The sequence below is a fragment of the Panthera leo genome, chromosome C1, assembly GCF_018350215.1.
Source record: "Panthera leo isolate Ple1 chromosome C1, P.leo_Ple1_pat1.1, whole genome shotgun sequence".
NCBI classification, from domain to species: domain Eukaryota; kingdom Metazoa; phylum Chordata; class Mammalia; order Carnivora; family Felidae; genus Panthera; species Panthera leo.
In genome coordinates, this window is record NC_056686.1 from 150,755,122 (window position 1) to 150,782,777 (window position 27,656).

Here is a 27,656-nt window from a genome sequence, read left to right on the forward strand (position 1 = left end):
CAACTAATTAGAACACGGGACTCCTCTCTAAGGTAAAATGATATGTCCCGCTCTCTGCCCAGCAATAACAGCAGGAAAACAACTCACTCAGATAAACTTCAGATTTTAGATGGAATTTTATTTAGGCCTGGGAACCAGATCTCACTATTTTTAGGTGGAAAGCATCAGTTGTATTAAGTGCTTCGAATTACCTAGGAGGACAGCAGTGCTCCTACTGCCAGGACTGATGGGCAGTCAACCCTGCCTCTCAGGAGGATCGCCAATGGAGGGGTCAGACTGTTGGCCACAGCAAGCATGACAAGTGATTTCAGGCATTGGACCTTTGACTGGGATAAGGAGATGCATTTTGTAAATTAAGATAATTGCTTTGGTCATCTCTAAGTCATTTTAACCATTGAGCCTCTGACATTTCTGCCTAACTAATCACATGTTAGCTTTTCCAGGCTCTTGTTAAGCTAATATCCTAGAAGAGGGGAACTTCTTAATCCTGTCCAGTTCTCTGAGACTTAGATTTTAATATCAAGGAATTATTTTATGTCAAGGCATTAAGAGGAAGAATGTTTGTCTTATGCAAAACTTTAAGCAAGCTGGAAACTTGTATACTATTCCCCATCTTTCCATTCCCTCAAGCTCAATTTTTATTTATTTTTTTTCATGCTCAGTTTTTATAAAGAAGTATAGAGGCTTTATGTGGGATTTTATGCACGTCACAGCAAGTGTTGGAGTTGAAGCATCCACTAATCAAACAATCAGATCTAAATTCCTCACCTGCCAAATCCTCTACAAATGACAGTCTCTGGTGAATTCCTTCTGACTTTCCCTGGAGCTTAGGCTGGCAATCCTTATGAAATTTGTTGCAGCTGCAAAAATATGCCTAAATATAGATATAAAATCCTCAAATAGTCCTCTGAATCAACGTTAGCCATTTGCCTCCCCCAGCTAGGCACCCATAAATGTTTGTTGAATGAAGGAAAGAAAGCATTAGTCCTTAAATTTGTATCTGCCTAACACCAAATGGTTTGGGAAGCTAGTTAAACTTGTTCTGTTTTTTACTGAATTGACTAGTCATTTTGTCATACATACTTTATCGCTTATGTTTTCTTTTTTTTCGAACATTTAGCAGGGATAAGAATATGTTCACGCCTACAGATTGCCTCCCACACATGTGACCATTTAAAAATATATAGGGGGCAACTTAAGGTCACTTTCATCATTTTAAATAGTGCAATAGCTTTGTAAATTTAAAGGAATTGCTTATATTTGAAACCAATAGTGTCAAAGGTAAAAGTAAGTCAATAGATTATATTTCTATCCTGGAGGGATGGAAACTAATCCATTTAATAATGTGCACCGATATAATATTTCTTTAAAAATATATGTGGGTGTAAGAATTATTAAAGAAGGAAGAAACTTGCAAAAAATTTCAAGATTTCGTTCAGAAGGAAAGGATATAATAGATCAGCCCAAAATAAAATTACAATTGTACTCAAAGGAATTGAAAAATAAAACTTAAGTAAAAATTGACAACTCAGAATCTTAAATTAACTTGCAGTTTTTTCTGTATCCTGATTTTATGAGAAGCATATCGTACCCCCTCCGAAAAAGTCTAACAGCTAAAGATATTAAAATATATTCCATTGTATGTTCTGATATTCTGGGGTCCAAATATATTCAGCCCAATTCATACAGAATGCATTTTCATTTAATCTTTGATTAACAAATGTGTTTGAGTAACTGAACAAAACAGAAATTTTACTGCTGGTGTCTTCATTTCCTTTACAGGCAGGTACAAGCATATTGTTTTTCCACAGCTGGGATTAAATCGAAAACCGTGGAACAACATATGCTCAAATGGGAGCTAGTTTTGCCATGCAAATTCACTGGGTTGCACATTTTTAAAAAAGAACCATGTGTGTCCACTCTTTTGCTCCAATTCAGGATTGCCCTAATATATGAATCAGAGGAAAGCTGTAGATATCACTTTGTGTCAGTCACACCTTGGCAGTTCTTGAGAAGACTCCCCCTCCTCAAAAAAAAAAAAAAATAATAATAATAATAATAATAAAAAGAGAGAGAAACTTGTTTCTACTTGTTTCTAAATATGCAAGGAAATGTGCCAGTGAGAAACATGTTAGGTAGTTTGTAAATGCAGTTAAAGACACAATTTTAAGTCGAAAGTCCTTTTTGTCCTCATTAAAGCTGGCCTATATTCATGTATTTGGAGATGGACACCCAACGTGGTCGAAGATTCAGAACTCTAAAACTATTTTTTTTTTCAGTGTGGTGAAATGGATGTAATTAACTATAAACCTCTCAGAACAGAAGGGTATCTGTTCTGAGTGACTTAAGTTCCCTTTCTACCCCTGGAACTTCCGTGAGTTTAGGATCTTCCATGATTTGCTTCCATGAACAATGTCACCCCTTGGTTTCTTACTTGCTTGGAAGGCATTTTCATAACAAAGTACAGATTTAGTAAAAGTAGTAAGTAGGAGTCTCCATGCAAGAGAAATTGGAGTTTCCTAACATGCACATGATTTAAAAATAAATAAATAAATAAAAATAAAATAAGATGCCTGGAGATGCTGGCAGTTTTAACATTTGGAACAAAAGAGTTCATATGTATATTTACATCCTAATTGCTCAATTTTACCTTACAAGCTTCAATTTAGGAAAATATACAGTACTTTTGCATATAATGGTACCTTGTGAGCCCCTGAGTCAAGTAGAGAGGATTTAAATACAAAAAAAGGAAAACAGCCATTAAAAGCACTTACATTGTATGTGGAGTAAATAGTACAAAATGATTATTTCCCCGGAAGACCAGGATCAGAAACATGCCTATGAAGACCCAAGATTCCTACAGTGCTTAGGGATGAATCTGTCAAAGAAGGATGCCTAATTGGATGAAGGTAAGTTTTTCTTTGCCGCGGGTGAAGCTCTAAAGAGAGATCACTGTCTTGTTTTAAAAGTGAAGTCAAGTTGTCTTCCGAAGCTGTGTTCAGATGCACCCCACTTGAGAGGGAGTCTTTGGATTTAAGTTTAGATTTTTCAAGGTCTAGAAATTCAGGACACTGAGAGAAAGACAAGAAAACACGTTTTTACAATTCATTTGGACAGATTTCTAAAATTACACTCACGAAATCAAAATACGTTTTATTTCCCCATTAATCTATATTTGATTAGTGGTATTAACCAAACTTTCCCTCCCAAGGCCGGATCAAGGCTTTGGAGGTTGGGCATCAGTTTATCCTAAACAACCATTCTAAGAACTTTAATTTTGCACTGAAGCCAGATCAGATTCATACAGATACATACATACATACATACATACACACAATTTAACATTGAGTTTGAGTTTCCAGATGAGTTTTAATTCAAAATTCAAGACAAAACTAAGATCAGAAATGTGTGTCATTTGGTGACTAGACAGTGTAAGGAGGAGAGGTAAAAAAAACAAAGGAAAATCACCCATCCTTGGTCAGAAAATATTACCTAAATCCACTGAAAACAAAGAACAAAGTACACAGTTTTGCAAGATCGGAGATATTCAAAACTAGCTAGGGATAAAAAAAATTATACTTTCATATCTCAGAAAGATTTCATTATTTTCTTTCTTCACATTTCTCCCTGTTATTAATGTAGCTTAATTTCCCATAATATTTTGCACTAAATTTCCAAACTTCTAAAAAAAATCTTACAAGACTGTGCTGGGTCCACCTTCCTTAGAGTCAGTTTGGCTATTCGGCTTAAGTAATTAAGAATAATTTCCCATGCAGACCTTCATATTAACATAAGTCAAAAGGTCTTAGAAGTCTTTAGGGGCATCTGGGTGGCTCAGTCCGTTAAGCATCCAACTCTTGATTTCAACTCCGGTCATGATCTCATAGTTGGTGAGATCGCACCCTGAATGGGGCTCTGTGCCTACAGTGGGGGGCCTGCTTGGGATTCTCTCTCTCTCTCTGCCCTTCCCTCTCTCTCCCAAAATAAATAAACATTTTTTTAAATTTATTAAAATATTTTTATTAAAAAGACCTTAGAAGTCTTCAGAGGCGAGATAAAGGACACTTTAACATTACTCCTTTTACTATCATGGGGATGTGAAAAGCTTAGAGATCTCAGGTGATGGGTGGGGCACAAATGAGATTACTAGTCTGATCTTACTGGAACCTCAGATCCTCTGTGGACAACTGCTCTTTCTCCTCCCCTTACTTCCTTCTGGAGACGGTGCCCAAGAGCACCTCTTGTCACCATAGTAAATTACAGACCATTCTTTGAAGTGCTTTTTGGACCCAGGGCTACAGCTTTCAAAGCTCTACCATATATAAACTCAAGCAGATTGATTCTTGAAAATAACTTTTTCTTAGGGGGGAAAAAATTACTAGGGGTTTAAAATCATTCTTTGAGGTCCACTGTTCTCAAACTTGAAATAAACATAACCAAGGGATACGGGCATTTTGTTTCAAAGGGACACATGCACCCCAACGTTTATAACAGCACTATCAACAATAGCCAAAGTATGGAAAGAGCCCAAATGTCCATTGATGGATGAATGGATAAAGAAGATGTGGTATATATATATATATATATATATATATATATATATATATATAGGAGTATTACTCAGCAATCAAAAAGAATGAAATCTTGCCATTTGCAACTACGTGGATGGAACTAGAGGGTATTATGCTAAGAGAAATTAGTCAGAGAAAGACATATATGACTTCACTCATGAGGACTTTAAGATACAAAACATGAACATAAGAGAAGGGAAGCAAAAATAATATAAAAACAGGGAAGGGGACAAAACATAAGAGGCTCTTAAATATGGAGAACAGAGGGTTACTGGAGGGGTTGGGGAGGGGAGATGGGCTAAATGGGTAAGGGGCATTAAGGAATCTAATGAAGTCATTGTGCACTATATGCTAACTAACTGGATGAAAATTAAAAAAAAAATTTAAAAAAATGAACAGAAGAATTATTGGGGGGCTGGTTTAAATTCAAATTCTAGGGGCTATTCCCAGAAATTTAATGGAGCAAAAACAGATGGGGATGAGACTTTTATTTTCCCATAGCACCCTAGATGATTCTAACTCATGTGGTCCCCAGAAACACCCAGAGAGAGACTCTCGTTTATACAGCATCTATACTTACTTGTGAGGAAGGACTGAAACTTCGATCAGTCTTGATGGATGCTGCTGGATGGCTGGATCTCATCAGGCGAATAATGGGTCTCTGATACTCCGCTCCGGCAGTTACCATACTGTAGGCGGGGGGAACCACAGTGGTTTGTTTCTGCAGCAACTGTAAGATGGTCTGGATGTCAGCAGTCATTTGGGATTCAAGTCTGCAGGACAGACACAAATGGGGGAAGACAGTCCTAAAATAGTCCAGGATTGCAAAGCATTTGAGAAAATTCAGTACCACCAACAAACAGAATTATGGCCCTGCTTTAAACAAGAAGGACAGGAGAGGGAGCACACAGATTCTCTCCTGGCTGATGCTCACTTTCTGTGTTCCACTAGTGGTTCTGATAAACACCATTGCTTTCCTGCTTTCCTGCTTCTTTAATAAGATCTTAATGGGAAAGCAGCTGAATTGAAATAGACTACATTTTTACCAACCTTTATTGATTTCAAATGTAAAACATACTGAGAATCCATTGTTAATGATAATTTTCTTTGCTTTTTAATCAGGCTTTGCCAGTTTCTTCAGAACATTTTGTTTACTCTTTAAATATGGACTTGGTAGCACATTTCTTTCATAGCTGCAACAATTGTGTAATTTCTTATGTATTTCAAGTTTACCTTTATTTTACCTTGTTTCTGTCCTATTCACAGTATTGCATGTTATTCATTGTATTCTTTTTTTTAAAAACAAATTTAAATTTACCTATTTTGAGCGGGGGAAGGAGGAGCAGAGAGAGAGGGAGACACAGAATCCAAAGCAGCCTCCAGGCTTCAAGCTGCCGATGCAGGGCTTGAACTCGTGAACTGTGGGATCATGACCTGAGCTGAAGTCGGACGCCTAACCGACTGAGCCACCCAGGCGCCCCCCATTGTGTTCTTTATTGTTAAATGCTGTTAGATGCTAAATTTCTAACCAATTTACAATTCCAGGCCTTTGGCATTTAAGAAACAAACCAAATATACAAGTTCACTTGCTTCTATGACCCATCTGGCTTGCAAGATGCCAGTCTGATGTTTTTTTCCCCAAAGCTCAGAAGGATCCAACTGGCCTGTTAAATTCATTCTCATTTTAAATTAAAATTCGAAGGAAAATAGCAAAATACAATAGGACTAATTTTCTTTTTTTGCATGTGTTAACAGCACTTTAAAAAAGGAAAGTTTGTGGGCATAAGAACAGAAAATTTGGACTGTATGCATCTTTAGAAAACTTTAAATCTTACTTGTGCTATTTTGTCTCTGAATGAAAGATGCAAAGGGAAGGTAAATTTTACCAAAATTTTAAAATCATAGAACTAATTTTGTCCAATTATATACATGCTGCATTTGTTTGTGACATTTGAAGTGGAGAGAACTTAGTCTTTGATTTAAGAAAAGGTTATTTTGTTTTTCTTTTTAGTTCTTAATCCTGCCACTACAGATCTTCCTCCTGAGAATCATAATAACATCATTCGTACAGGTTTTCTATACTTGGTATACTTAACCATATAGCTTCCTGTCTTCTAAACCAAAAGCTATAAATTATACATGATTGTGCCTCACAAATGTCAAAACCATACACTGAAATGAGACAAAAAAAGGAGTTATCGACCAGTTTATTTATCTACTTGTTACCTGTAGGTCTGATCTATTTCTTTATGGTGCCAACTAACTGGAGAAAGCTTATTATTTTGTTGTCATACGTCAATTTTTCCTTTCATTTCTCAAGCTCCAGTTCAAATTTTATCTGCACCCGAAACTCTTTCCATCTTGGACTCATTCAGAATTCATTTCTCCCTCCTTTGCACCCCCAAAGAAAAGTCTGCAAACAGACTAATGTTTAGTGAGTGGCTTACAAAGTATTTATTACATTGAATATAAATGGACTTGGGGGTGGGGGATGGAATAAAAATTTCAACACATGGGATTCAAAATGCAACAGAGAATAAGAAATCATGATACTGTTTTTGAGTCCTTTATCAAACAGCAGTGGTCTCTGAGAAACGGGATCTTAATATCATGGATTCTATTTGAATAGTCTCCATAAGGAAGAAATCTGTTGGAAGGTGGGTCTTCAGTAATGGCAATGTACTACTGTAAGTGGGGCTCATGCATGCAAGAGTTCCCTGTGCAGGTGAAGTAGCAGGTGCAGGGTGAGAACTGAGACTGTGTGGACCACTTCTGTCAACCTGACTTTGTTGTTTGTTCCGGGAAAACCTTGCCTGAAAAAAATAAGACTAAATATAAACTTCACTTCACTTCTTCAGGAAATTTCTATAGACCAACTCATTGGAGACAACAGTCTGCTCATCTGAACAAATAATTTGTTTATCAGACAGATTTTATTTATTCAGATTTGCTTGAAGATCTTCACCTCACTGTGTCCCTCAACCTGGATTATAACAGCATGGACTTTGCCCAATTCCAATTAGTTCCCAGCCTTGAAGGGCCCAGATTTCAAAGTCCTAGGAATGTCCTACTTCTTACTTCCCCTCCTGAGACACCACTTAGGCTCTTTCAAGATAGCATTCTCTCTTCCTGCAGTAATTTTGAATACTTAGTTTTTGTTTATTAACTGGTTATCTGATATTTTGGGTAGTTCAGTGCAATGGCTTGAATGTTTATATACTCAAAATTCATATGTTAAAATCTTAACCACCAATGCGACGGTGTTAGGAGGTAGGGTATTTAGGATGTGATTAGGTCATGAGGGTGGAGCTCTCATGAGTGGGATTAGTGTCCCTATAAAAGAGACCCCAGAGAGCTTCCTTCCTTCTACCTTTTACCATATGAGTACACCCCAAGAAGATAGCCACCTATGAATCAGGAAACCAGCCTCACCAGACACTGAATCTGCTGGTACCTTGATCTTGGACTTCCCAGCCTCCTGTGTTGTCAGAAATGAGTCTCTGTTGTTTACAGACCACCCAGTCTATAACCCGGTTTTAAAACTTTTTTTTTTTTTTTTGGTCAATGAAAGGTACCGAAATATGCCACTTTGGCATATTGATTATTTGAGTTGTAGGCACATGAAAAACAGAAAATGCGGAGAGAGGCTTTCTCTGAACTTCCCTTATCTTCCTAAAAGCAGATCCAAAAGGAACTCAACTGTGATAAATTCACTCCTCTCGTATTTCATCAGCAAGAGAAGATTGGCTCTTGTCACAAGAGAAAAGACTGGAAGCCGACACCACACTGAGACAAACTTTTTCACAAACTATTATATCTTCTACCTCTTCTTCTGACTATCCATTTACCTTTCCTAAAAATCATTTACTCTCCTCTAAGAGGCCTACGTCCCCCTACACTTTCCCTTAACAAGGTGGTGTCTAATCCCGGATTCTAAGCGACCTTGGGGATTTACTCATTTTCCTCTGTATATCTCCCATGTATACATGAGGGCAATGTGTTAAATAAACTTACTTGTTTTTTCTTGTTAATCTGTCTTTAATTACAGGGGTCTTAGCCAAGAACTCAGAAGGGTAGAAGGAAAAATATTTTTTCTCTCCTACATCAACATAACTATTCAGCTGCATAAAGTAAATGCGTTCATGCACTTATTTAAAGATCCACAATATACCAGGCACGTTGTTGGGCAGGAAGGTGAAAAGGAGAACATGATGATGATATACGTAGAATCTAGTCTAAGGTGCTGAGAGAAGCTGACCACGTAGGAAGGAAAAAGAAGGAAGTACATAAATAAGTATAACACTAGGTGAAGCACATGCTCAATGCCATACTAACGGCACACACGCAAATTGCTCTGGATGATCTGTAAGACATGAAATCATTATTCAAAGCTTTTACATGCTCCAGAGCTCCCTACCTGTAGCGTGGTCAAAGCTGGGCGCTTGTTAGAATGGAGTTCTAGATCTACGGGACTTAGAATCTGCATTTTAATAAGATCCCCAAGCGATTCCCATTCACTGTAAAGTTTGAGAAGCCCCGTTTTAGGATCAAGTGCTATTGCCCTAAGTATGTATGTCTGTAGACATAATATATAAATATGTAAGAACCCTCCTTTTGTAAACCTTTAACCCTACATATAGTTTAATGGTCATTAAAGCAGGAAAGTGGTAGCAGCAAAGCTGATTCAAGATAGACCCATTTATATCTGTTCTTATTGCACAGTTTGCTTAATATGAATATTTGAAGGAGACAAACGGGGTTGTGATTCACAGTTCTACATTCGAACAGAATGCTGAAGCTAAACAGGGCAGACCCAATTCCAGAAAATGTCCCAGGATTCCCGCTCAAAGTCAAAGTTTGAGCTGAGTTACCCTCTTCAAACTTGTTCTTTATACTTTTGCTTTCGTGAGTAAAGTGGAGGAAAGATGTTGGAGACGCCAGTGCGGTAAAAATGTAATATTTTGGATTTCAAATCCAAAAGAGGCTAAGCTGAGTTAGGCCATAAAATGTTTGTTGAAAATATTGGAGAGAAATAGAAGTAAGTCAAAGTGAGAAGTAGGTCAAAGGACATATAGATGCTGGGACTATGTCAAAAGAGATGCCAAGATAGATTGTTTTAAAAATATGTTTATTTTGAGATGAAGAGACAGAGAGTGCACACACGCGCATGCACGAGTCGGGGAGGGGTAGAGAGGAGAGGGGGAGAGAGAATCCCAAGCAGATCCTTAACGCTGTTAAGGCAGAGCCTGATGTGGGGTTTGATCTCATGAACCGTGAGATCATGATCTGAGCCGAAATCAATAGTTGGACACTCAACCTATTGAGCCACCTAGGTGCCCTAGGAGAAATTTAATTGTACTTTAGAGATGAAAAGTTTCATATAAAAATCATAATAAGTAATGTAATAAGATAACAATAAAAATTATTATTACTAATGGGCTATTGCAAATCAAATGCTCCTTGATGGGTGTGCCCTTAAGAGTTTACACTTTTGGCTCCGGGACATATTGAAGACATATGTTTATATGTTTTCAGTAATCTCCGATTTATCTCAGCAGCAATGATTGGTACCCCTGAAAAGGCAACTAAAGGGATCCTAACACCTTAACTTTAATCCTGAAGAAAGGACTAAAGGAAGTAAATATAAACTAGGAGAATACACTCAGGAGGAACACCAATAATAGAGTTCATTGTTCATCAGATTTTACCTAGCTGCTGGTACAACCCCTCCCTGTGTGAGCATGTATAGTTTCCATGTATCATATCTTAGTCCTTAAATACCATTGCAGGTATGTATGAGTCAAAGACAGAAACTGAGGCTAGAGAACCATAAACCCTATACATAGTTAAGTAGCAGAGCTATGACCTTAATCTAGGCTAACCACAAGTATTTTGTAAAGAAATCACTGCTGTTCCTGTCAATTCACTTATTCATTCACTCATTTTTATTTATTTATTTATTTATTTATTTCACTCATTTTTATATCCCCTCAACAAGTTGAACACATTTTATGTCCTGGCAGTAAAGAAATGGACAATTATTTTCCCTAAGTCACAGGAATCAAAAAATTCAAGTCCAGAGATCACACATATCAATTTTTATGTGTGTACAGTATATATTTTTGTGTATGTTGTGGCTAAAGGATCAATGTGACTTGGTAAACAAGGCAAGGAAAGTAAAAAAGCAATTGTATTAATTAAGCCACTAAATATGCTTCTCTGACCAATAATAAGTATTACCATGGCAAGTTCTTATACTTGAATTAGGGATTGCTGACCCTAAGTAAATGACACGATACTTTAATCTTCTCAGGTATGTTTCAATTTTATAAGACTTGCATTTGGCACTTGAAAATGGTGTATGGACCTTAGCACCAGGAGGTTTTAAATTCAACTAAAATCCATGAAAAGACAGACTACAAAATAAATCTTTAGCTCCTGCAATATTTTCGTACTTTTGTTTGAAATGAACAAATTTATTTGAATTTACAAACCTGTAGATTTTCTATTTGTCTGTTTTAATTCCTAATTTATTTTTTTGTGGCAATGTATATGTGTGTGTACACGCATTTTAATGTGCTTACTGTATTGTTTGTCCGTATTCATTTCTGGCATAAACATTTAAAAAAAACCATGAAAGATAGATATAATGGATAAAGCACATAGGAAACATTAAGCAAGTAGTTAGTAAACCAGGAGCTTATGTGGTGTAGGCAAAACTCATAGGACGTGTTAGTTAAGTATAGATAACGAGTAAGTAGCTTGCTAAACGTGGAGAGAATCCATAAGGTGTATTAAATACAGACAGCATGCTAGGTAACCTGTAAGACCTTCCAAAGATAGAACAGAAATAGGATGTAACAAACGAGAGTGTGGCTTACAGAGACAGAGATAGAAACAACAAATTATTCTCAAGTCAACTCAGGACAGACAACTGTCACCCCCAAATTTGGCCATCCAGTGGTGACACACAGCATAGGCTCACTCCAGCTCCACATGGGCTTTACCTACAAAGAGCAAATAAAATACATAGTTGTTGAGCAGACTAACTGGAGAGCCACGGCTGTGGCTGGCATATCCAGCCTTACATGTCCGTGATAGAGCAAGTGTGTGTCACTGGAACAGATTTTTTTGTCTGTGGATGCTTTGTGCAAACTGCCACTGTCGTCCTAGGCACCACACATCAGGGCAGGATGATGCAGCATATATGAACATGTCATAAATCAGGATTCGGGTAGTGTGTTCCTTTTACCACGCTTGCACTTATTAGAAATGTGTTAAGTATCTCATCTAGCTTTCCTCAACTCTCATTGTATGTTTTTTTTTCAATTTTTAAAAATTTTTTTATTTTTTTATTTTTGGGAGAGAGACCCAGTGAGAGCGGGGGAGGGGCAGAGAGAGAGAGGGAGACGCAGAATCTGAAGCAGGCTCCAGGCTCTGAGCTGTCAGCTCAGAGCCCCACGTGGGGCTTGAACTCACAGACTGCGAGATCATGACCTGAGCCAAAGTCGGACGCCCAACCGACTGAGCCACCCAGACGCCCCTCTCATTGTATGTTCTACATTGATTTAGTAAATTGTGTGATTTGAGGATTTTAGTTTAATCCATGAAGCTTTTCGTCTATGAACACTGCCTTGCCTGGTGGTGTATTCAGAGGCTACGTTTGAATCAAGGTCAATTCCCACGTGAAGCACAACTAAAGCAGTGATATCATACTCAATCACATGTTTTTTTTTCCTGACTTAGTGACCAGTTTGATTTTACGAAATCTACACAGATTGCGTTAAGGAATTCCATTCTCCTTAAAACCAAAATTCATGCCTCATCTTAAAAGGGTATAGATCAAAGACGGAGGGAAAATGGAAAAGATCTGGGCTTCAACGTTGTGATATTTTTGATTCAAATACATTTTTCACATATTGACTGAATATCTAAATGTTTAAATAATTTTGTCTATACTTAAAAAAAATGCCATCACACATAACTAAGTTACCAGAAACAACCAAAAGTGTAAAAGCAGGATTAAAAGAGGGTGTTAGTAAACAAGCCAAATATGAATTATTTTGAGGAACAAAAAGGATTTTTCTTCAGCAGCTGGTGTGGGTGATATACTAATTTTATGACAAGTAAAGAAAAAATAGGATTTATGTTGCCAGAAGCATGACGTGTTCTAAATAAATGCTCCTTGCAACACAGATTAATAATTCTGTCAACTTGCAGCCTTATTTTAAATAAGTGAGCATATATGAAAACTACAAGATTATGGTAGTAGGAATTTGCTATTTACAAGGAGAAAAGCTAGACCCCACCAAGGGTTTGAGTGATGCTCTCTCTTTGCCTTGCCGTTACTTGTACCTGTTAAGTTGTTCTTGAAGCAAATCTAATCTTTGCTCCACTTCCCCATAAGTGAGGTCACTTTCGGTTTCAGAGATCCCCCAGGCAGCTCGCTGAAGTGCTGAGGGGCTAGACTCATCAGCCTGAGTCTGCGCGTTTTCTTGCTCCCAGCTTCTGGTGTCAGCGATATCTGTGGGAAATAGCAAGATGGATGTCAACTTCTTTGGGTGCCTCTTTGCCTCAATAATACAGAGACTTCTACAAGATAAGCAGGAAAGGACCTCAGAGTAGAAGCCGAAAGACCCAGGAGAGTGATTCAAGGACCTGTCCAGGGGCCACAACCAATTGGTAGCTGAGTCCTACCCTCACCCTGCCTGCCACCTCCTCTGTCCATTTCCATATGAATGAACATACAGGAGGGCAAGAGTTTTGAACGTGATTTTGTCTCTGGTAGACAAATTAGATTACTTGGGAAGAAACAGCATATTTTGCTTGTTTTACTGCACCTTGCTTTGTTGCACCTCATAGATCCCGGTTTTTACAAATCAAAGGGTTGCGGCAACCCTGTGATGAGCAAAAGTCTATGGGCTTCATTTGTTTTTCCAACAGCATTTGCTCACTTCGTGTCTCTGTGCCACATTTGGGTCATTTTTGCAATATTTCAAACTTTTTCATTATTATTATATTTATTACGGTGAACTATAACTAGTGATTACAGCTTGCTGAAAGCTCAGATAAACTTCAGCATATTTTTAGCAACATAGCATTTTTTTTTTTTAAGTACGCTTCACACTCAGGGCAGAGCCCCATATGGGGCTTGAATTCACGACCCTGAGATCAAGACCTGAGCTGAGATCAAGCGTTGGATGCTTAACCGACACACCTCAACAACACAGTATTTTGTAATTGAGGGATTGTACATTGTTTTTTAAACAAAATGCTTTGCACATTAAAGAGTGATATTCACTTTTTTTGCAGTTGTCTGCAACTGAACCTGCAATCTCTCTGAGGTATGCCTGTACTGCTTTGCCTTGCATTTAAGATTTTAGGGCCGTTCTCCCAGGATAATCAGCATGCTGTGTGATTCAGAATGGGCCCAAGGAGAAAGCCACAGAAAAGTGCCGAGCTTCAGGGGATTCCCTTGGGGCAACTCAACTCAAAGTGGAGCCGTTAAAGATGGCAAGGGCGTTAAATGTCCTGTAGGCCCACTACATGTTTTTATCTTTCCTTGTAGCTCCTTCTGCACTGCCCTTTACTATAGTCGCGTTAATTTCCAATATGCTTTCTTGTGGCGCTTTCATTTAGAATATTTTTATGTTTCTATATTTGAAACATACCGCTTATCTGTTCAAGTCCACTTTTCAAGCGCTCTCAGTGTCTGTTATGTCCCAGACACTCTGCTAAATGTGGAGGAATTTAAGGCAAAGAACACAGGCCCTACACCTGAAGAATTTGGTAGCAAGGTTCTGATAGTTTTCATACAGAGATTCATCTGTTGATTAATCTTTTAATTTACAGCTTCTCTTACGATCTGTGCTTGCAAGTTATCACTATCTGAGGACGGATGTAATATCTTACTTTTCCTCTCATTTATATCATATACTTTGATGACTTTTGCTCTGCTTTCTTACCCTCTACATTCCACAAGAGAGCATATAAAATGATTAAAGGGTTGGAAAATAAAGCCCATGAAAAATTACTCGTGGAGCTGGGAGTTTATTTCAGGGATAAAGAAGAAGTGACATCTTCTCACTGGGAGGGTTGGTAGGAGGAAAAGAGTATCTAAAACTGGTCTTCATTTTCACATGGAAATAGATTTGAATTATAGAAAGTGATTTTGGTTTGATAGACAACCTTTGTTTTTCTTTTCTTTCTTTCTTTCTTTCTTTTTTTTTTTTTTTTTGGACACTAGCTATGATTAAATGCGGACAAAAGTTATATAAACTTAAGGAATTTATATCCTCAGCTATTTAAAAAAATGGGTAGAAAGTAACTGATTTGGGAAGATTAGGTATGATTCTAGAAATAGGGAACAGGATTTGCAGGGCTTCTTGTAGTCGCTTTCCTGCAGTTTCTCCAAAAGTACAGTCAGATAGCTCAGAAGCATCCCCTCTCTTTAAGGAGCAGAAAGATCTGTATTCTTTCTTCAGGCTTTTTTTTCTATCATTATCTCTTTATCATTGAATACACAGAAATTTCTCTAATGAGTGGCCTACAATTGCTGTCTCATCTGGGTGAAGCTGTATCAAAGGAAGCAGCAGCTTCAAAAAAAATTTTTTTAATGTTTATTTAATTTTGAGAGAGATAGAGCATGAGTGGGGGAAGAGCAGAGAGAGAGGGAGACACAGAATCTGGAGCAGGCTGCAGGTCTAAGCTGTCAGCACAGAGCCCGACGTGGGGCTCGAACCCACAAACTGCGAGATAGTGATCTGAGCCGAGGTCGGCAGCTTAACCAACTGAGCCACCCAGGTACCCCAGGAATCAGCATCTTCAAAGACAGCATTAGAAAAATAGAAGGTCGGGGCTCCTTGTTCTCTTGAAATGGGCAACAGATCTCATAGAGCTTGATAAGCATTCCAGAATGGCTCTTTGTGATTAAGGCTTCTTAGCCTATGAGATCTTTGGTGTTTTGTTTTGTCTTTTAAAGGGACAGTATACGATTTCTTTTGATATTTTACCAAACACAACAAAAGGAAAATGAACGTAGAAAAATGACAGTGCTGAAGTTTTGGGTAATAATATATCAGCAGATTTTCACTGAAAAGTATGATTTGCCGTTCACAGAAATGTGACTCTATGTAAAAGGAGAAACAATAATATAATGTCTTAGTACACCAGTTTTTCAATTTTGGAGCAGCAATGTCCAACATTTAGGGCACACATATAATGGTTTGGGGATGCCAATCCTTGTCTCTGTCTAGCTACCTGCTAGCCAGCTAGGAGGAATCTTTACAGAAGACAGTAAGAATCGATAAGATGGAAGTTACATATTATGCTCAGAAGTTTTGTGCCAAGAGAGCTTATAGAATTTCTGCCTGTGCTTAACAGCTCTTTCATTCTCAAATCATGTATAATAAATTGATTTTTAAATAACAATGGTGAATCGCATGCAATAAATTATGCATGATTATATATATATTTTTACGGCTCAAGAAAAAAACTGATTATCTTCTCAGCAGAAATGAATAAAGTGTAAACTATCAGATAAAGGCTTCCTTAATTGTAATTTACTTTTTTATTAAAATCTGGCTATGCATGATTAGCTTGTTTTAACAGTAACATAGAAAAAAAGTTCAAAGGGGAAATCCTGGTTAGTGGTCTTAATCAAAATGAACGTCCTTGTAGACACTTTCTAAATATAGCTCAGAAAGAATCTGCACTTGGTTGCCTAGGAAAATGTTGCTATAGTTGCAAGACGCATTTCTGGAAATGGATGAACAGAAAGTAAACTTTCACTTTGCTCTGGGTACACGATATTTCTAGAGTTAACTTTTGGCCTCAATCTAAGTAGGGTCAGAGTCCACTTAATTTGCTTTTTTTCTTCTTAGTTTTGCCAAAAGGTGCTCTTCTGTTGGATTCAGCATGATAAGTACCAGGAATGTGAGTAAATGGAACTTCCTATTGATGATAAAACTAAAATTTTCGGGGATTTAGTAGTTCAAACTGTAGCAGTTACAGCTACATCCTACGTATTATTCAAATTCTCAAACATTCCATAATACTTCCCCTTAAAAAAATCATTAGGGAATAAAATTTGTGGTGAATGAAGTTTTAGAATTCTCCATCAGTTGATCACATTAATTAACCAGGTTAACCATGTGTCACAATGCTATAGGCCATCAATTATTTTATTCAATTGGCATGAATATTTAGCTATGTATTTCCATTCAAGGTAATGATTTATGACTTGAATAGGGATTGAATTGTACATTTCTGAAAATTAAAAATCTGGGGATATTAAGATTATTTGTTAGAATACTTTTTTATTATGCACGTAAAATAGTTAATTAAAAATAATTGGAAGACGTGGCCAAGAAAAATACAAGATGAAGAGCATGACAATTCACTGTCAGCAAGAGTCATGATAAAGCCAAATAAAGTCCCCCAAATATATCTTCAGTGACCTGTCACTTGAGACGCTACAACTCAAGAAGAAAACAATGGAAAGTACTTTTTAAAAAATCAAGTCCACATTATGCTGACTTTTGGAGAAGTAGAGATGGCTCAGTGAGCTCTTCAGAACTTCTGACTTCGATGATACAACCTTTTCCTATTTTTAGCACTTCCCAGAATCTGATTTCATAAATAACTAAAATGGGACATTTGGTAATCACATCGAATATTCCATTCTTCCATTGTGATAAATGAGGTACTATTTTCATTCACTTCATCAAGATTTTAAATTGTCCAGAGAACATTTGCATATATTCTTAGCTTACTTCAACACAGGGTCATGGCAAAAGCTGATTTGATACACGATAGGGAGAGATGTAAAGCCTAAACATCCAAAATTCAATGAAACGATTGTTGCTAGGTATAGTCACTTCTAATAATGGTGACAATGATACATAATATTTATTTACCTGGTGCCATAATTTTACTATCCTGCCAGGCCAAGAGCATCCTATTTTTCCTTCAATTCTGTTACATTCTTTTGATTTTTTTGGCTACGCATTCTTTATTTCTACATTTTTATAGCTCTATTTGTATAGGCATTTTATATATACATTCAATAATTAAAAGGTTAGGAAATAAAACCTGTGAGACAATACTAGACTGATTTAGGGATTTTATTTCAGAGAAAGTAACTTATGCATGTTCTCCTGTTCAATAATTACAATCAACTATTGTTGGTTAGAAAATGTTATTGTATTTGAAAGAGGAGCAAGCTGGGGCGCTTGGGTGGCTCAGTCCGTTAAGCATCTGACTCTTGGTTTTAGCTCAGGTCATGATCTCAAGGCTCATGAGTTCAAGCCCCACATCTGGCTCTGCTCTGACAGTGCGGAGCCTGCTTGGGATTCTCTCTCTCCCTCTCTATCTCTTGCTTGCTCTCTCTTTCAAAAATAAATACATGAACTTAAAAAAAAAAGCTGAGCAAGCTGAGCCTTAGTGGGGTCTGTCAAGTCACTTATTCAAAGACATAAAGGGGGCAAGTGAACAAAGCAAAGAAATAAAGAGAGCCAGGTTGGGACCCAAACACCTGTTCTTGCACCCACTTAAAGGTTAGATTTAACCACCTCTGTAGCTCTAGCTCCTGTTATGCTAAGTTATTTGTTCTTCCATGTGATAGTTCTCAAGTTTTCCTAAGTTTCCCATCCTTTAGAACCAAATCTGCATACATTAATTAAGCATTATTATCCATCTCATGCATATTTTCTACAACCCCCCCCCCCCCCCCCATATTCCTTCTGGTAGAGATGTTAAACAAATGTGTTTAAATGAGTTGGATAAAGCACATACTTTATTTACGGGCATTTTCTCCCATTTCTTCAAATTCCCTATAAACAAATTCTTCTTGGCATGTATTACAGCGTTACTGCATTGGCTTTTCATGCTATAAAATGGCTGGCTTGGAAGTGAGGAATAGGTACAGAGGGTACATATAAGAATCAACTGGTTAGCTCTCTTAAAATACCCATTAATCCCTCCTCTCTCTTAGAAGCACAATTGACCTTCCCATAATGTTCTACGTGACATTATGTTAAAGCTCACTGCCACAAAAACCTCTTACACTATCAATGTTTAGAAATAATTAACACTGTTCCAGAATTGCACAAATGCTTCGTAGATGATCTGAGATCTGAACTCTGCAAATATTTCATGAAGTTGTAAAAGATTAAATTAACACGTGTCAGTACAGTTCTTGATTTGTGAAAAGCCACCGTTTTACAATTAGCACTAAAGGGAGACAACGTGACTCCTGAGAAACTTGATTACCTTTGCAAGAGTGACTTCTTTTATCTATGTGAATTCTTCCTGAGGTTGGGACTGTTTCTTCAAAATGGAGTCCAGCTGCTTTCCCTATTCCTGGAGGAGAATCTACTATTCCTGAGAAGAGAGGCTTTTGTTCATCATCAATGGATGAGATGAAAGATGAAGATCTGCTTTTTTTCTCTTCAAAGTGTTTCTTGGAACTCTGATAATGTCTTATGGTATCTACAGAGTCTTCGGGACCATTTGTACTGTTCCCTTTGCCAAAATCTATCAAAAAAATTATTTTATAGAAGATAATCAAATGTGAGACTCTATGCATATTATACTGCCTAACTATACATAAACTGCCTTTTTAAGAGTTATGGCCTTTAAATAATTTTAACATAGAATTTCCTTTAAAACCACCAGAAAGGATGTTCATTCTCCTTTTCCCATTGAGAATGTAGCTACCTAAGGAGAATTTTTTTTAGTTCAAAGGACATTAGAGTATCTTTGCGAAATACACAAATTTGTTTCAGAGTTAAAAGAATATCTGCAATAGCAATAATGTTTATATCTCAGAAAAAAATGATAACATAACCTTATTTACACATGCTCAACGGTCATTTGTATTCTTAAAATCTGGTGCACTATCTCTTTAAGGAAAGGGAATAGGGAGGGAAAATATGTCCCAGTTCTAAAATACCACGACTATGCACCTTGTTTGTTTTTAGCCTTCATGCTCTCTCATGTGGCAGCCATTCACGCATGGCAAAGGTCAAAACAGGAAGCCTCCTCGTAGCAAAGGCTGAAGGGATGAATTTCAACCTTAGTTCAATGTATATAAAGGCCTTGACATTCCAGGTAGTTTGGTCTTGTGGCATATTGCAAAGAATATAAAGCTTAAATACAGTAATTAAGGTGAGTTTACCTAATTACATTAAAACCAGCAGTGCATATTGGCTGTATTATACTGAAATGTCAGGATAATTTTAGCCCTGAAGGTTGTGTTAGAACATATTTCAGCAGGAAAAGCTCAAAAAGACAAATCCTGAAACTCGTTTCCATTAGTGTCCTGGGGAGACAGTATAATTCTCCATCTGCTTATGGCTAATAACTAACCAACACAACTCCAGAAAGTATAGTATTTTCAAGAGAAATGGTTAAGATGGTGTCCCCATCTACTTAATGCCTGATTGCTTACTCTCTTATTTATGGAAGAGGCCAAATGAACTGATTTAAGGCCACTCCAGATAAACTACCAATGATTCTTTAAAATTCTTATATGGCATAGAAATTAAACATAGAATTTTTCCTTTATTAAAAAAAAATATATATATATATATATCATAATTTAAAATCTGAGAAACCAGGACGCCTGGGTGGCTCAGTCGCTTAAGCGTCTGACTTCGGCTCATGTCATGATCTCACCGTGATTTGAGCCCCACATCGGGCTCTGTGCTAACAGCTCAGAGCCTGGAGCCTGCTTCAGATTCTGTGTCTCCCTCTCTTTCTCTGCCCCTCCTCACTCACTCTCTGTCTCTGTCTCTCTCAAAAATAAATACAAACATTTAAAAAATTAAAAAAAAATAAAATAAAATCTGAGAAAACAGAAAGCAGCCCAAGGTAAAAAGTGAATAGAGTTTAAAAATCAACTTGATGTGATTAAGGAGTTAGTTTATGTCCTGTCAATTAAAGTTAAATGTGGCAAAACCAGACTGCTTAATTTAAGATTTCACATTTGCTCAATGATTTCATCGTTGATCAGAGAAGATCGCAGATCGTTCTGGTTTCCAGCACTGTGGGCAGCATTGGTTTCTCGGTGTCGCGTTTCCCCACTGAAGCGCTAATCTAACTGCCTGTAAATATTCAGATCAGCATTTTCTTTTCTCTCCAGTGACACGGACATGACCCTTCTTAAACTTCTAGAGTTCATTATTGTCATCTCACCCTCTGTTCTTTTTGGTTTTAACTTCTCCCCTCCTGAAAATTTGATCCACATTCCCCATCTTATGAACATATTTCATTCCTCAAAAATAATAATTGTTTCCAATTGTATGCTAGTAAAAGTAAAAAAAGTAAAAAAAGTAAAAAAAAAAAAAAAAAAAAAAAAAAAAAGCTTTCCTTTTCTAAATTGTCCTCACACTTGCTTAGTGAATTGCATCAGTTTCTTGTACAGCATATAGGTGCAGTTTTGGGCAGCAGTGGGATTTGAGTCAACTCTGGCTTGGTTTCTCATCTTCTTGAAAATGCCTTTTTAAAAAACACTTGCATGGAGTCTTTTTCCAGGATATTCAAAGGTAAACTGAATTAACCATCACTTCTCATGCCTCCAATCTAAGTATGGACAATGCTAACATGGATCTTCGTCATGAAAGTACCTCACAAATTACACAACCATTTTGTCTTCTTGGCTTGAGAGGTCTTAAGAGTTCTCTGTGGATTTTCAAATCCTCCCAGATGGTAAATGTTCTGTCCTTCCTACTATCTGGGCCTCGGTCTTAGTTTAACTATGACTTGATTTTGGATGCTTAGGCACAAATTCATCATATTTTTTAACGAATTCTAACTTGCTCATTTCAACTCAGGACAAGTATTTGTGACATGTGGTGAAGGAAGGATCATTATTTTGTTCTCTTGTAAAACAGAACAAATTACTTAAATTTTTTAAAAAAATTTTTAATGTTTATTTATTTTGAGAGAGGGAGAGAGTGAGCAGGGGAGGGACAGAGAGAGAGTTTAGACACAGAATCCGAAGCAGGCTCCAGGCTCTGAGCTGTTAGCACAGAGCCTGACACGGGGCTCAAACCCACGAACTGTGAGATCATGACCTGAGCTGAACTCTGACGCTTAACCAACTGAGCCACCCAGGTGCCCCAGAACAAATTACCTTATATACATGGTCTCTAACTCCTATAGTAAAAATTCCAGGGAAAAGCAGAATCATGAGAGAAGAAGCAAGAGTTAGGTATCTTTGAACTTTTCCAATATGTAAGGAGAATTACCCCACATTTATTCTGGGTTCACTGCCATTGGATAATAAACCAGCTGCTTCCTAGAACACAGGCCACATGGACAAGTTTCTTGAATGCAACCTAACTGCAACAACATTTTCTTATTCCTTATTAGACAAGTCAAAACTTCACATTTTATCATATAAAATGAAAGTTGAAAAACAATTTATTTATGGCTTAAAAATGGAAACTGCTCAGGGTTAAGCTGGAGGTTGGTTGAAGGAATACATGAAATTAGACTAAATGTATTATAATTAGCCTCTGGGTACCTCTAGATTTTGATGGACTGTTCCATTTCTGTTTTTTTTTTTTTCTAATTAAACTGAATTCTTTGATAGATATTAAATAGTATTAGATACTGTTTTTTCTTAATACTAGTTTTTTCTTAATGCTATTCTTATTCTATGTAGAAATAGTACTCTGAAGTAAGCTGAGGGAGTTTTACATTCTCCCCTTTGCTAGAAGTGAGATTGTATGTTTGCTCCTGTTCCCACCATTTTACAAAGAAAAAGTTTTGCTTGTCGATCTGGAAGCAAATGCTTGTGCTCACTCCATCTTTTATGGAGCCTTTATCTCAGATTAATGACCATTTTTATTCATCAGACCCGACAAATAGGTGCAAATTTTGGTCAAAGGGAGGCATTTAATGTGCCCTGTCAGCATTCGAGTTTTGTATTTTCTATTGGTAACAGTTTTGGAATAAGCTGAGCATTTTCCAGCTAGATGCATTTTAAAAAGTTATTCCATGAAAAATTGAGGTCTGAGATAAATTTTTTCATTTTATTTCAAATACCTTAGTTCCTCTCTAGCTTCAAGGAATGTTGAAAGGGGACTAGTGTCATTTTTCTATACAAATGCAAGATAAAAAACATTTAAGCTATCTTAAAAATTAAAATAAGCAAATCACATTTATATATCACTAAACTGCATAACAAAAGCTAACTACTGTTCGTATTGGAGGAGATACTCCAAAAAGATGCCAAAGTATACCACCAACATATTTAAGGCTTAATTTAATAGAATCAAATCACCTTTATTCCATAAAAATAAGTTCAACTGCATATATTTACTACTTACTTCAATAACTTTCATACTACTATACCACTTTGATACTGCATATTCTGTGCATAGGAAGAGTTGTGCAGAATATTCCAACTATTTAGTCACAAAAACCTTGTCGGTTAAAACATACATGGGTGTGAGTGTGTATGTGCATATCTCATGTGCTATTACACATGCTATTGTACTTATAGACTATGTATTTTACAAAATAAACACAACATAAAATCTTGATTATTATTCCCATCACCCAATGAATCATAGCGCCATACCCTGAAGTAAGCACAACTTAACTCTGGAAACTACTTTAATCCAGACAATTTTTTAGCATGTTCCAAATGACTATACCTCATTTACTTCTGTTCTGTCCAACCATCTTAACAAGTCCTTAATAAAGGCCACTAAATAGGTCACTAAAGCATCATTTTTCTTCTTCACTTTCTGTAACAATGACTTTATTTCCATTTCAGGAACTGTAGGGCCTCTTCCTACAATGACCTTAATTAAGTTGGGGGGTTCCAGGGCACCTCCAATCCAGAATTTCATGAAAGAAAGAGAACTACTTGAAGATTACAAAAAAAAAAACAACCAAAAAAACCCCACTAGATATTCTGAAACTCACGCCTAAACTAACAACTCTCTCTTCTTGAGAAGTAGGTTTATTTCATCAGAAGAAATGTGAAGCTCATGAGGACAAGCACATTTATTAACACATTAATTCTAAGAGATAAGTCCAAAATGTCTAGCCTCTATTTTGTTCAAGTCAACTTGCCAGAGATTCTATATACGTTTTCTTTTTAAATATTCTTTCTTTCTTTCCTTCTTTCTTTCTTTCTTTCTTTCTTTCTTTCTTTCTTTCTTCTTTCTTTCTTTCTTTCTTTTCTTTCTTTCTTTCTTTCTTTCTTTCTTTACTATTTTTAATGTTTACTTATTTTTGAGAGAGAGAGAGAAAGAGAGAGAGAGCATGCAGGGAAGGGGCAAAGAAAGATGGAGACACAGAATCTGAAGCAGGCTCCAGGCTCTGAGCTGTCAGCACAGAGCCCCACGGCACGGGGCTTGAACTGGTGAACTGCGAGATCATGACCTGAGCCAAAGTAGGATGCTTAACTGACGGAGTCACTCAGGCATCTCTTAAATATATCTTTTTGAATGTAAGCTCCTTAACAACATGTAGTTGGCATGATTGTAAGGGGTAGGGCGCGGTAAGGATTGAAGCCTGAAGAGTTCTGGTGCCTTAAGTAGATAGTGGATGGCACTGTAGGATTCAGCCTCTCTCTCTATCCCCAGTGCTCAGCTTTGTGTTCTTCTGTCTGGTTCTTGGTGCCTCTGCTGAGTGATTCACAATCATCGGCGCTCTTGGATGTCTATGTTTCACACAAGCAGTAAATAATCGATGCATTTCATGGGCAGCTTTTAGTTGATGTACTTCCACGGTATTTAGTGTCAATAATTTTCTAAAAGTTCCCCGTTCTTCATACTAGTGTATGTGTTTTTCTCTTACACATTAATTCTACACCAAGATACGTATCAAATAAGTGGCCACTCATTTGTGGAACATTAAATTGAGTCCATGGGGACTAAATTGCTTTCAGCAAATTTTATACTTGCTGTAGTGCTATGGAGTCCTAAAGACTAGTGCTAAAGTCTAGAATCGGTTCTCAAGCTGTGTATAACCGGAGTTAATTTGTATTTTCTCATTGCCCAAATCATGCTTACTCACTGACACACCAGGAAATTTCAAAGAGAGGCAGGCAGGCAAGCAGGCATATCCCTTACTATCTACACGTCATATAAACTAAGTCTCATAGATTAAGACTGTGATTAAAGGAAAAGTTTCCAGAATTAATAGAAATGTCTAGTTGCATGAGCACAATATACATTGTGACACGCTCTGAGGGCCTTATCAGGAGATAAAAACAGATTATTTAACTTGAGACTGAGGAAACTAAACAAGATTGAAAGGAGATTTAATAAATCTTCAACTGTATGGGGAACATATTATATAGACACATTTTCAAGTTTTCTTCATCTCCAGAGAGATAAAAATAAGAGATTAACACCAGGATAAGGGATTTTGGTTAAGCCTACAGAAAAACAGCTTGACAGTAATCGTGCTGATTTTAGAAAAAGTTACCAAGAGAATAATGAAAGACACTGCAGAAATAAATTAGCACCTATCTGAGTGGCTTATTGTTCTGCGATCAGCTAGAGAACTCAACAATTAGCCCAATTAAGCAAATATGTATCAACCATTCTTTGTTAAAGGAATCTACATTTTTGTAGAGAAAAAAGACAATAAGCATTAACCACTGTGCAGGGCATATTTTGACAATATCACCAAAGGAAACTGACACAGGAATTCATAAAAAGAATAAAATCTATATGTTTGGGCAAATCAAGAAAGAGTTCATGTTGGGGAACATCTCTCTACTTGTTAGATAGATGCTGCCGAATTCACGAATTGCTTATAAAACCAATTACATCTCTCTAAAAAAGAGAGAGAGAGAGAGAGAGAGAGAGAGAGTTCATGTTGAATATATCATTGGAGATTAACCATGACTAAAAAAAAAAAAAAAAAAGGTAATTTTGGATGGTGGATGAAAACAGTGGTGTGGTTGCATGTGCCTATGCTTGAGGATAGGGAGGTAACTTCTGATTCGGGGAATGGTAGAAGCAAAAAGACACATGATTTACATGGAAGAGAGGGAAGTGAAGTTTACTCGAAGTGTAGTGAGTGCTGAAGCTAGTAGACAAACTTCCCAAGGGAAAGAATTCAGAGAGAAAAGGACCAAGGAAAGAACTTGGATGAAGGCAAAAGAAGAGAATCAAAAGGAAGATGCTCAAATTCTATTTCATTATTAATTCGCTCTTTCAACAAGTATTTGCTGAATACCTGCTGTGAGACAAACACTGAAGTTACAGGTGACTAAATATTTCCCACCTTTATAGAGTTTATAATCTAGGGACAGATAGCATCAATTAAATAATGATGCCAATGGACATAGAAGTACAACTGGAATTAATGCTGCAAAGTAGATGAGCTGCTGGGAGAAAGCCAGATTAGGGTTGTTGAGGGAAGGGGAAGTCCTTAGAGGGCTTTAAATATGAGCATGACATAAACATAACTGCATTTAGAAAAAAAAATCACAAGTGGTCCAGAAAATAGATAAGAGAGGGGCAAGTTAGATCTGGGGAGGTGAGTTGGGATGCTGTTTCAGTATGCCAGGTGACAGATTATGGTAGCTTGGCCCAGAGTTGTGGCTAAGAAGGTGGAGAGAAGTAAACCAAAGGGACCTCATTTGAAAACTAAACGAACATGTGGGGCACCTGGGTGGCTCAGTCGTTGGGCATCCGACTTCGGCTCAGGTCGTGACCTCGCAGTTCGTGGGTTGGAGCCCCGCGTTGGGCTCTGTGCTGACAACGCAGAGCCTGGAGCCTGCTTCGGGTTCTGTGTCTCCCTCTCCCTCTCTGTCCCTCCCCTGCTCGCACTCTGCCTCTCTCTCTCAAAAATAAATAAACATTAAAAAAAATTAAAAAAGAAAAGAAAACTAAATGAACATGTAGTGGAGAAACAATAACAAGAATTGATGGAGAGGTTGAGAGAAAGTCACCTCCTAGATAGATATTGGATTAGTGCAATTGATTGGGTTGTGGTTCCATTTAGAGATCTGGTAAATGATGGAGAGAGGTTTCCAGAGGGCCATGATGAGTTCAATTTAGGGAATGTTCAGTTTGGGCTGCCTTTGAGATTTCAAGCCAGTGTTTTTTTTTGTTTTTTTAATTTTTTTTAATGTTTATTTTTGAGAGACAGAGTGCAAGCAAGGGAAGGGCAGAGGGACAGTGAGAGAGACACAGAATCCAAAGCAGGCTCTGGATTCTGAGCTGGATTCTGTGCTGACAAGCACAGAGCCTGACACGAAGCTCGAACCCACCAATTATGAGATCATGACCTGAGTCGAAGTCAGATACTTAACAGACTGAGCCACCCAGGTATCCCACAATTCGATGGTTTAATAGGCAGTTGGATATATGAGATTGAAGCTCAGATGGTCTGGGATTACAATGTGAATATTCACATCTCTTATGTGAGAATATAAATAAACTCAATATAAATGAGATCACCTAGGAAAGAGTTCGTATAGAATGAGAAGAGAAGAAGAGCTAGGGCCACACCTTGAGAAAATCTAATAACTAATAACTGGTTTAGAAGATAATGATCCTGTAATTCTCCTCAGGGAATTACTGAGCATAGAAGGAAAATAGGAAGAGTGCAGTAACACAGATGCCAAGAGAATATTATTCAAGAAAAAGAGGGGACTTGTTTTAATGAGAGCCAAATAAGGTGAAGAATAGAACACTTATTGGATCAGCATGGGAAAAGTGTAGATGCTTCTCCAGAAAAGCCTTCACTCATCTGCCCACGCACAATTAAATATACCTTCATCTGGGTTTCCATCGAGGTTATTCTGTTACAGCACCTGCTGTTTTTATTCAGATTTATAAAAGGTATGTGCCATCTCTCTTCCTAGGAAGGGTAAGGGCTGTTTTACACAATTAGTTTCTCAGAAATTGAGTAGTTCTTTAAAAATGTGAAATGTTAAATATTTTTTGAATACATGAGTGAAACATAAAGAATAGTTAGAAGGGCAGAAAAACCCAGAGACGAGTAGGGTGTAACCCTTCAGAGGGTGTAAGGATGAAGAGACCTAACAAATACAGTCTTCATCCATGTCACACACGCCTGTGAGAGGGTTTAGCACTCTGG

The 27,656-nt window shown here is 37.3% G+C and overlaps 1 protein-coding gene and 1 long non-coding RNA gene across 4 annotated transcripts in view; one reads left to right on the top strand and one right to left on the bottom strand.

Annotated features, from left to right (window-relative positions):
* Nucleotides 1-408: 408 nt before the first annotated feature.
* The window catches only part of KCNH7 (potassium voltage-gated channel subfamily H member 7), a 154,496-nt gene continuing 127,248 nt past the window's right edge, over nt 409-27,656 (bottom strand). For all 3 annotated transcript variants that reach the window (XM_042948967.1, XM_042948966.1, XM_042948968.1), the window contains 4 exons: nt 18,843-19,106; nt 12,927-13,095; nt 5,152-5,344; nt 409-3,071 (listed from right to left, as the gene is read on the bottom strand). In XM_042948967.1, coding sequence (XP_042804901.1) covers nt 2,805-3,071; nt 5,152-5,344; nt 12,927-13,095; nt 18,843-19,106 — 893 coding nt within the window. In that variant the 3' untranslated portion in view covers nt 409-2,804. The remainder of the gene's footprint in view (nt 3,072-5,151; nt 5,345-12,926; nt 13,096-18,842; nt 19,107-27,656) is intronic.
* LOC122226181 lies at nt 16,343-18,967 on the top strand. The gene is made up of 3 exons (XR_006205508.1): nt 16,343-16,371; nt 16,454-16,505; nt 18,887-18,967. It is a non-coding gene; the product is annotated as an uncharacterized LOC122226181 (long non-coding RNA).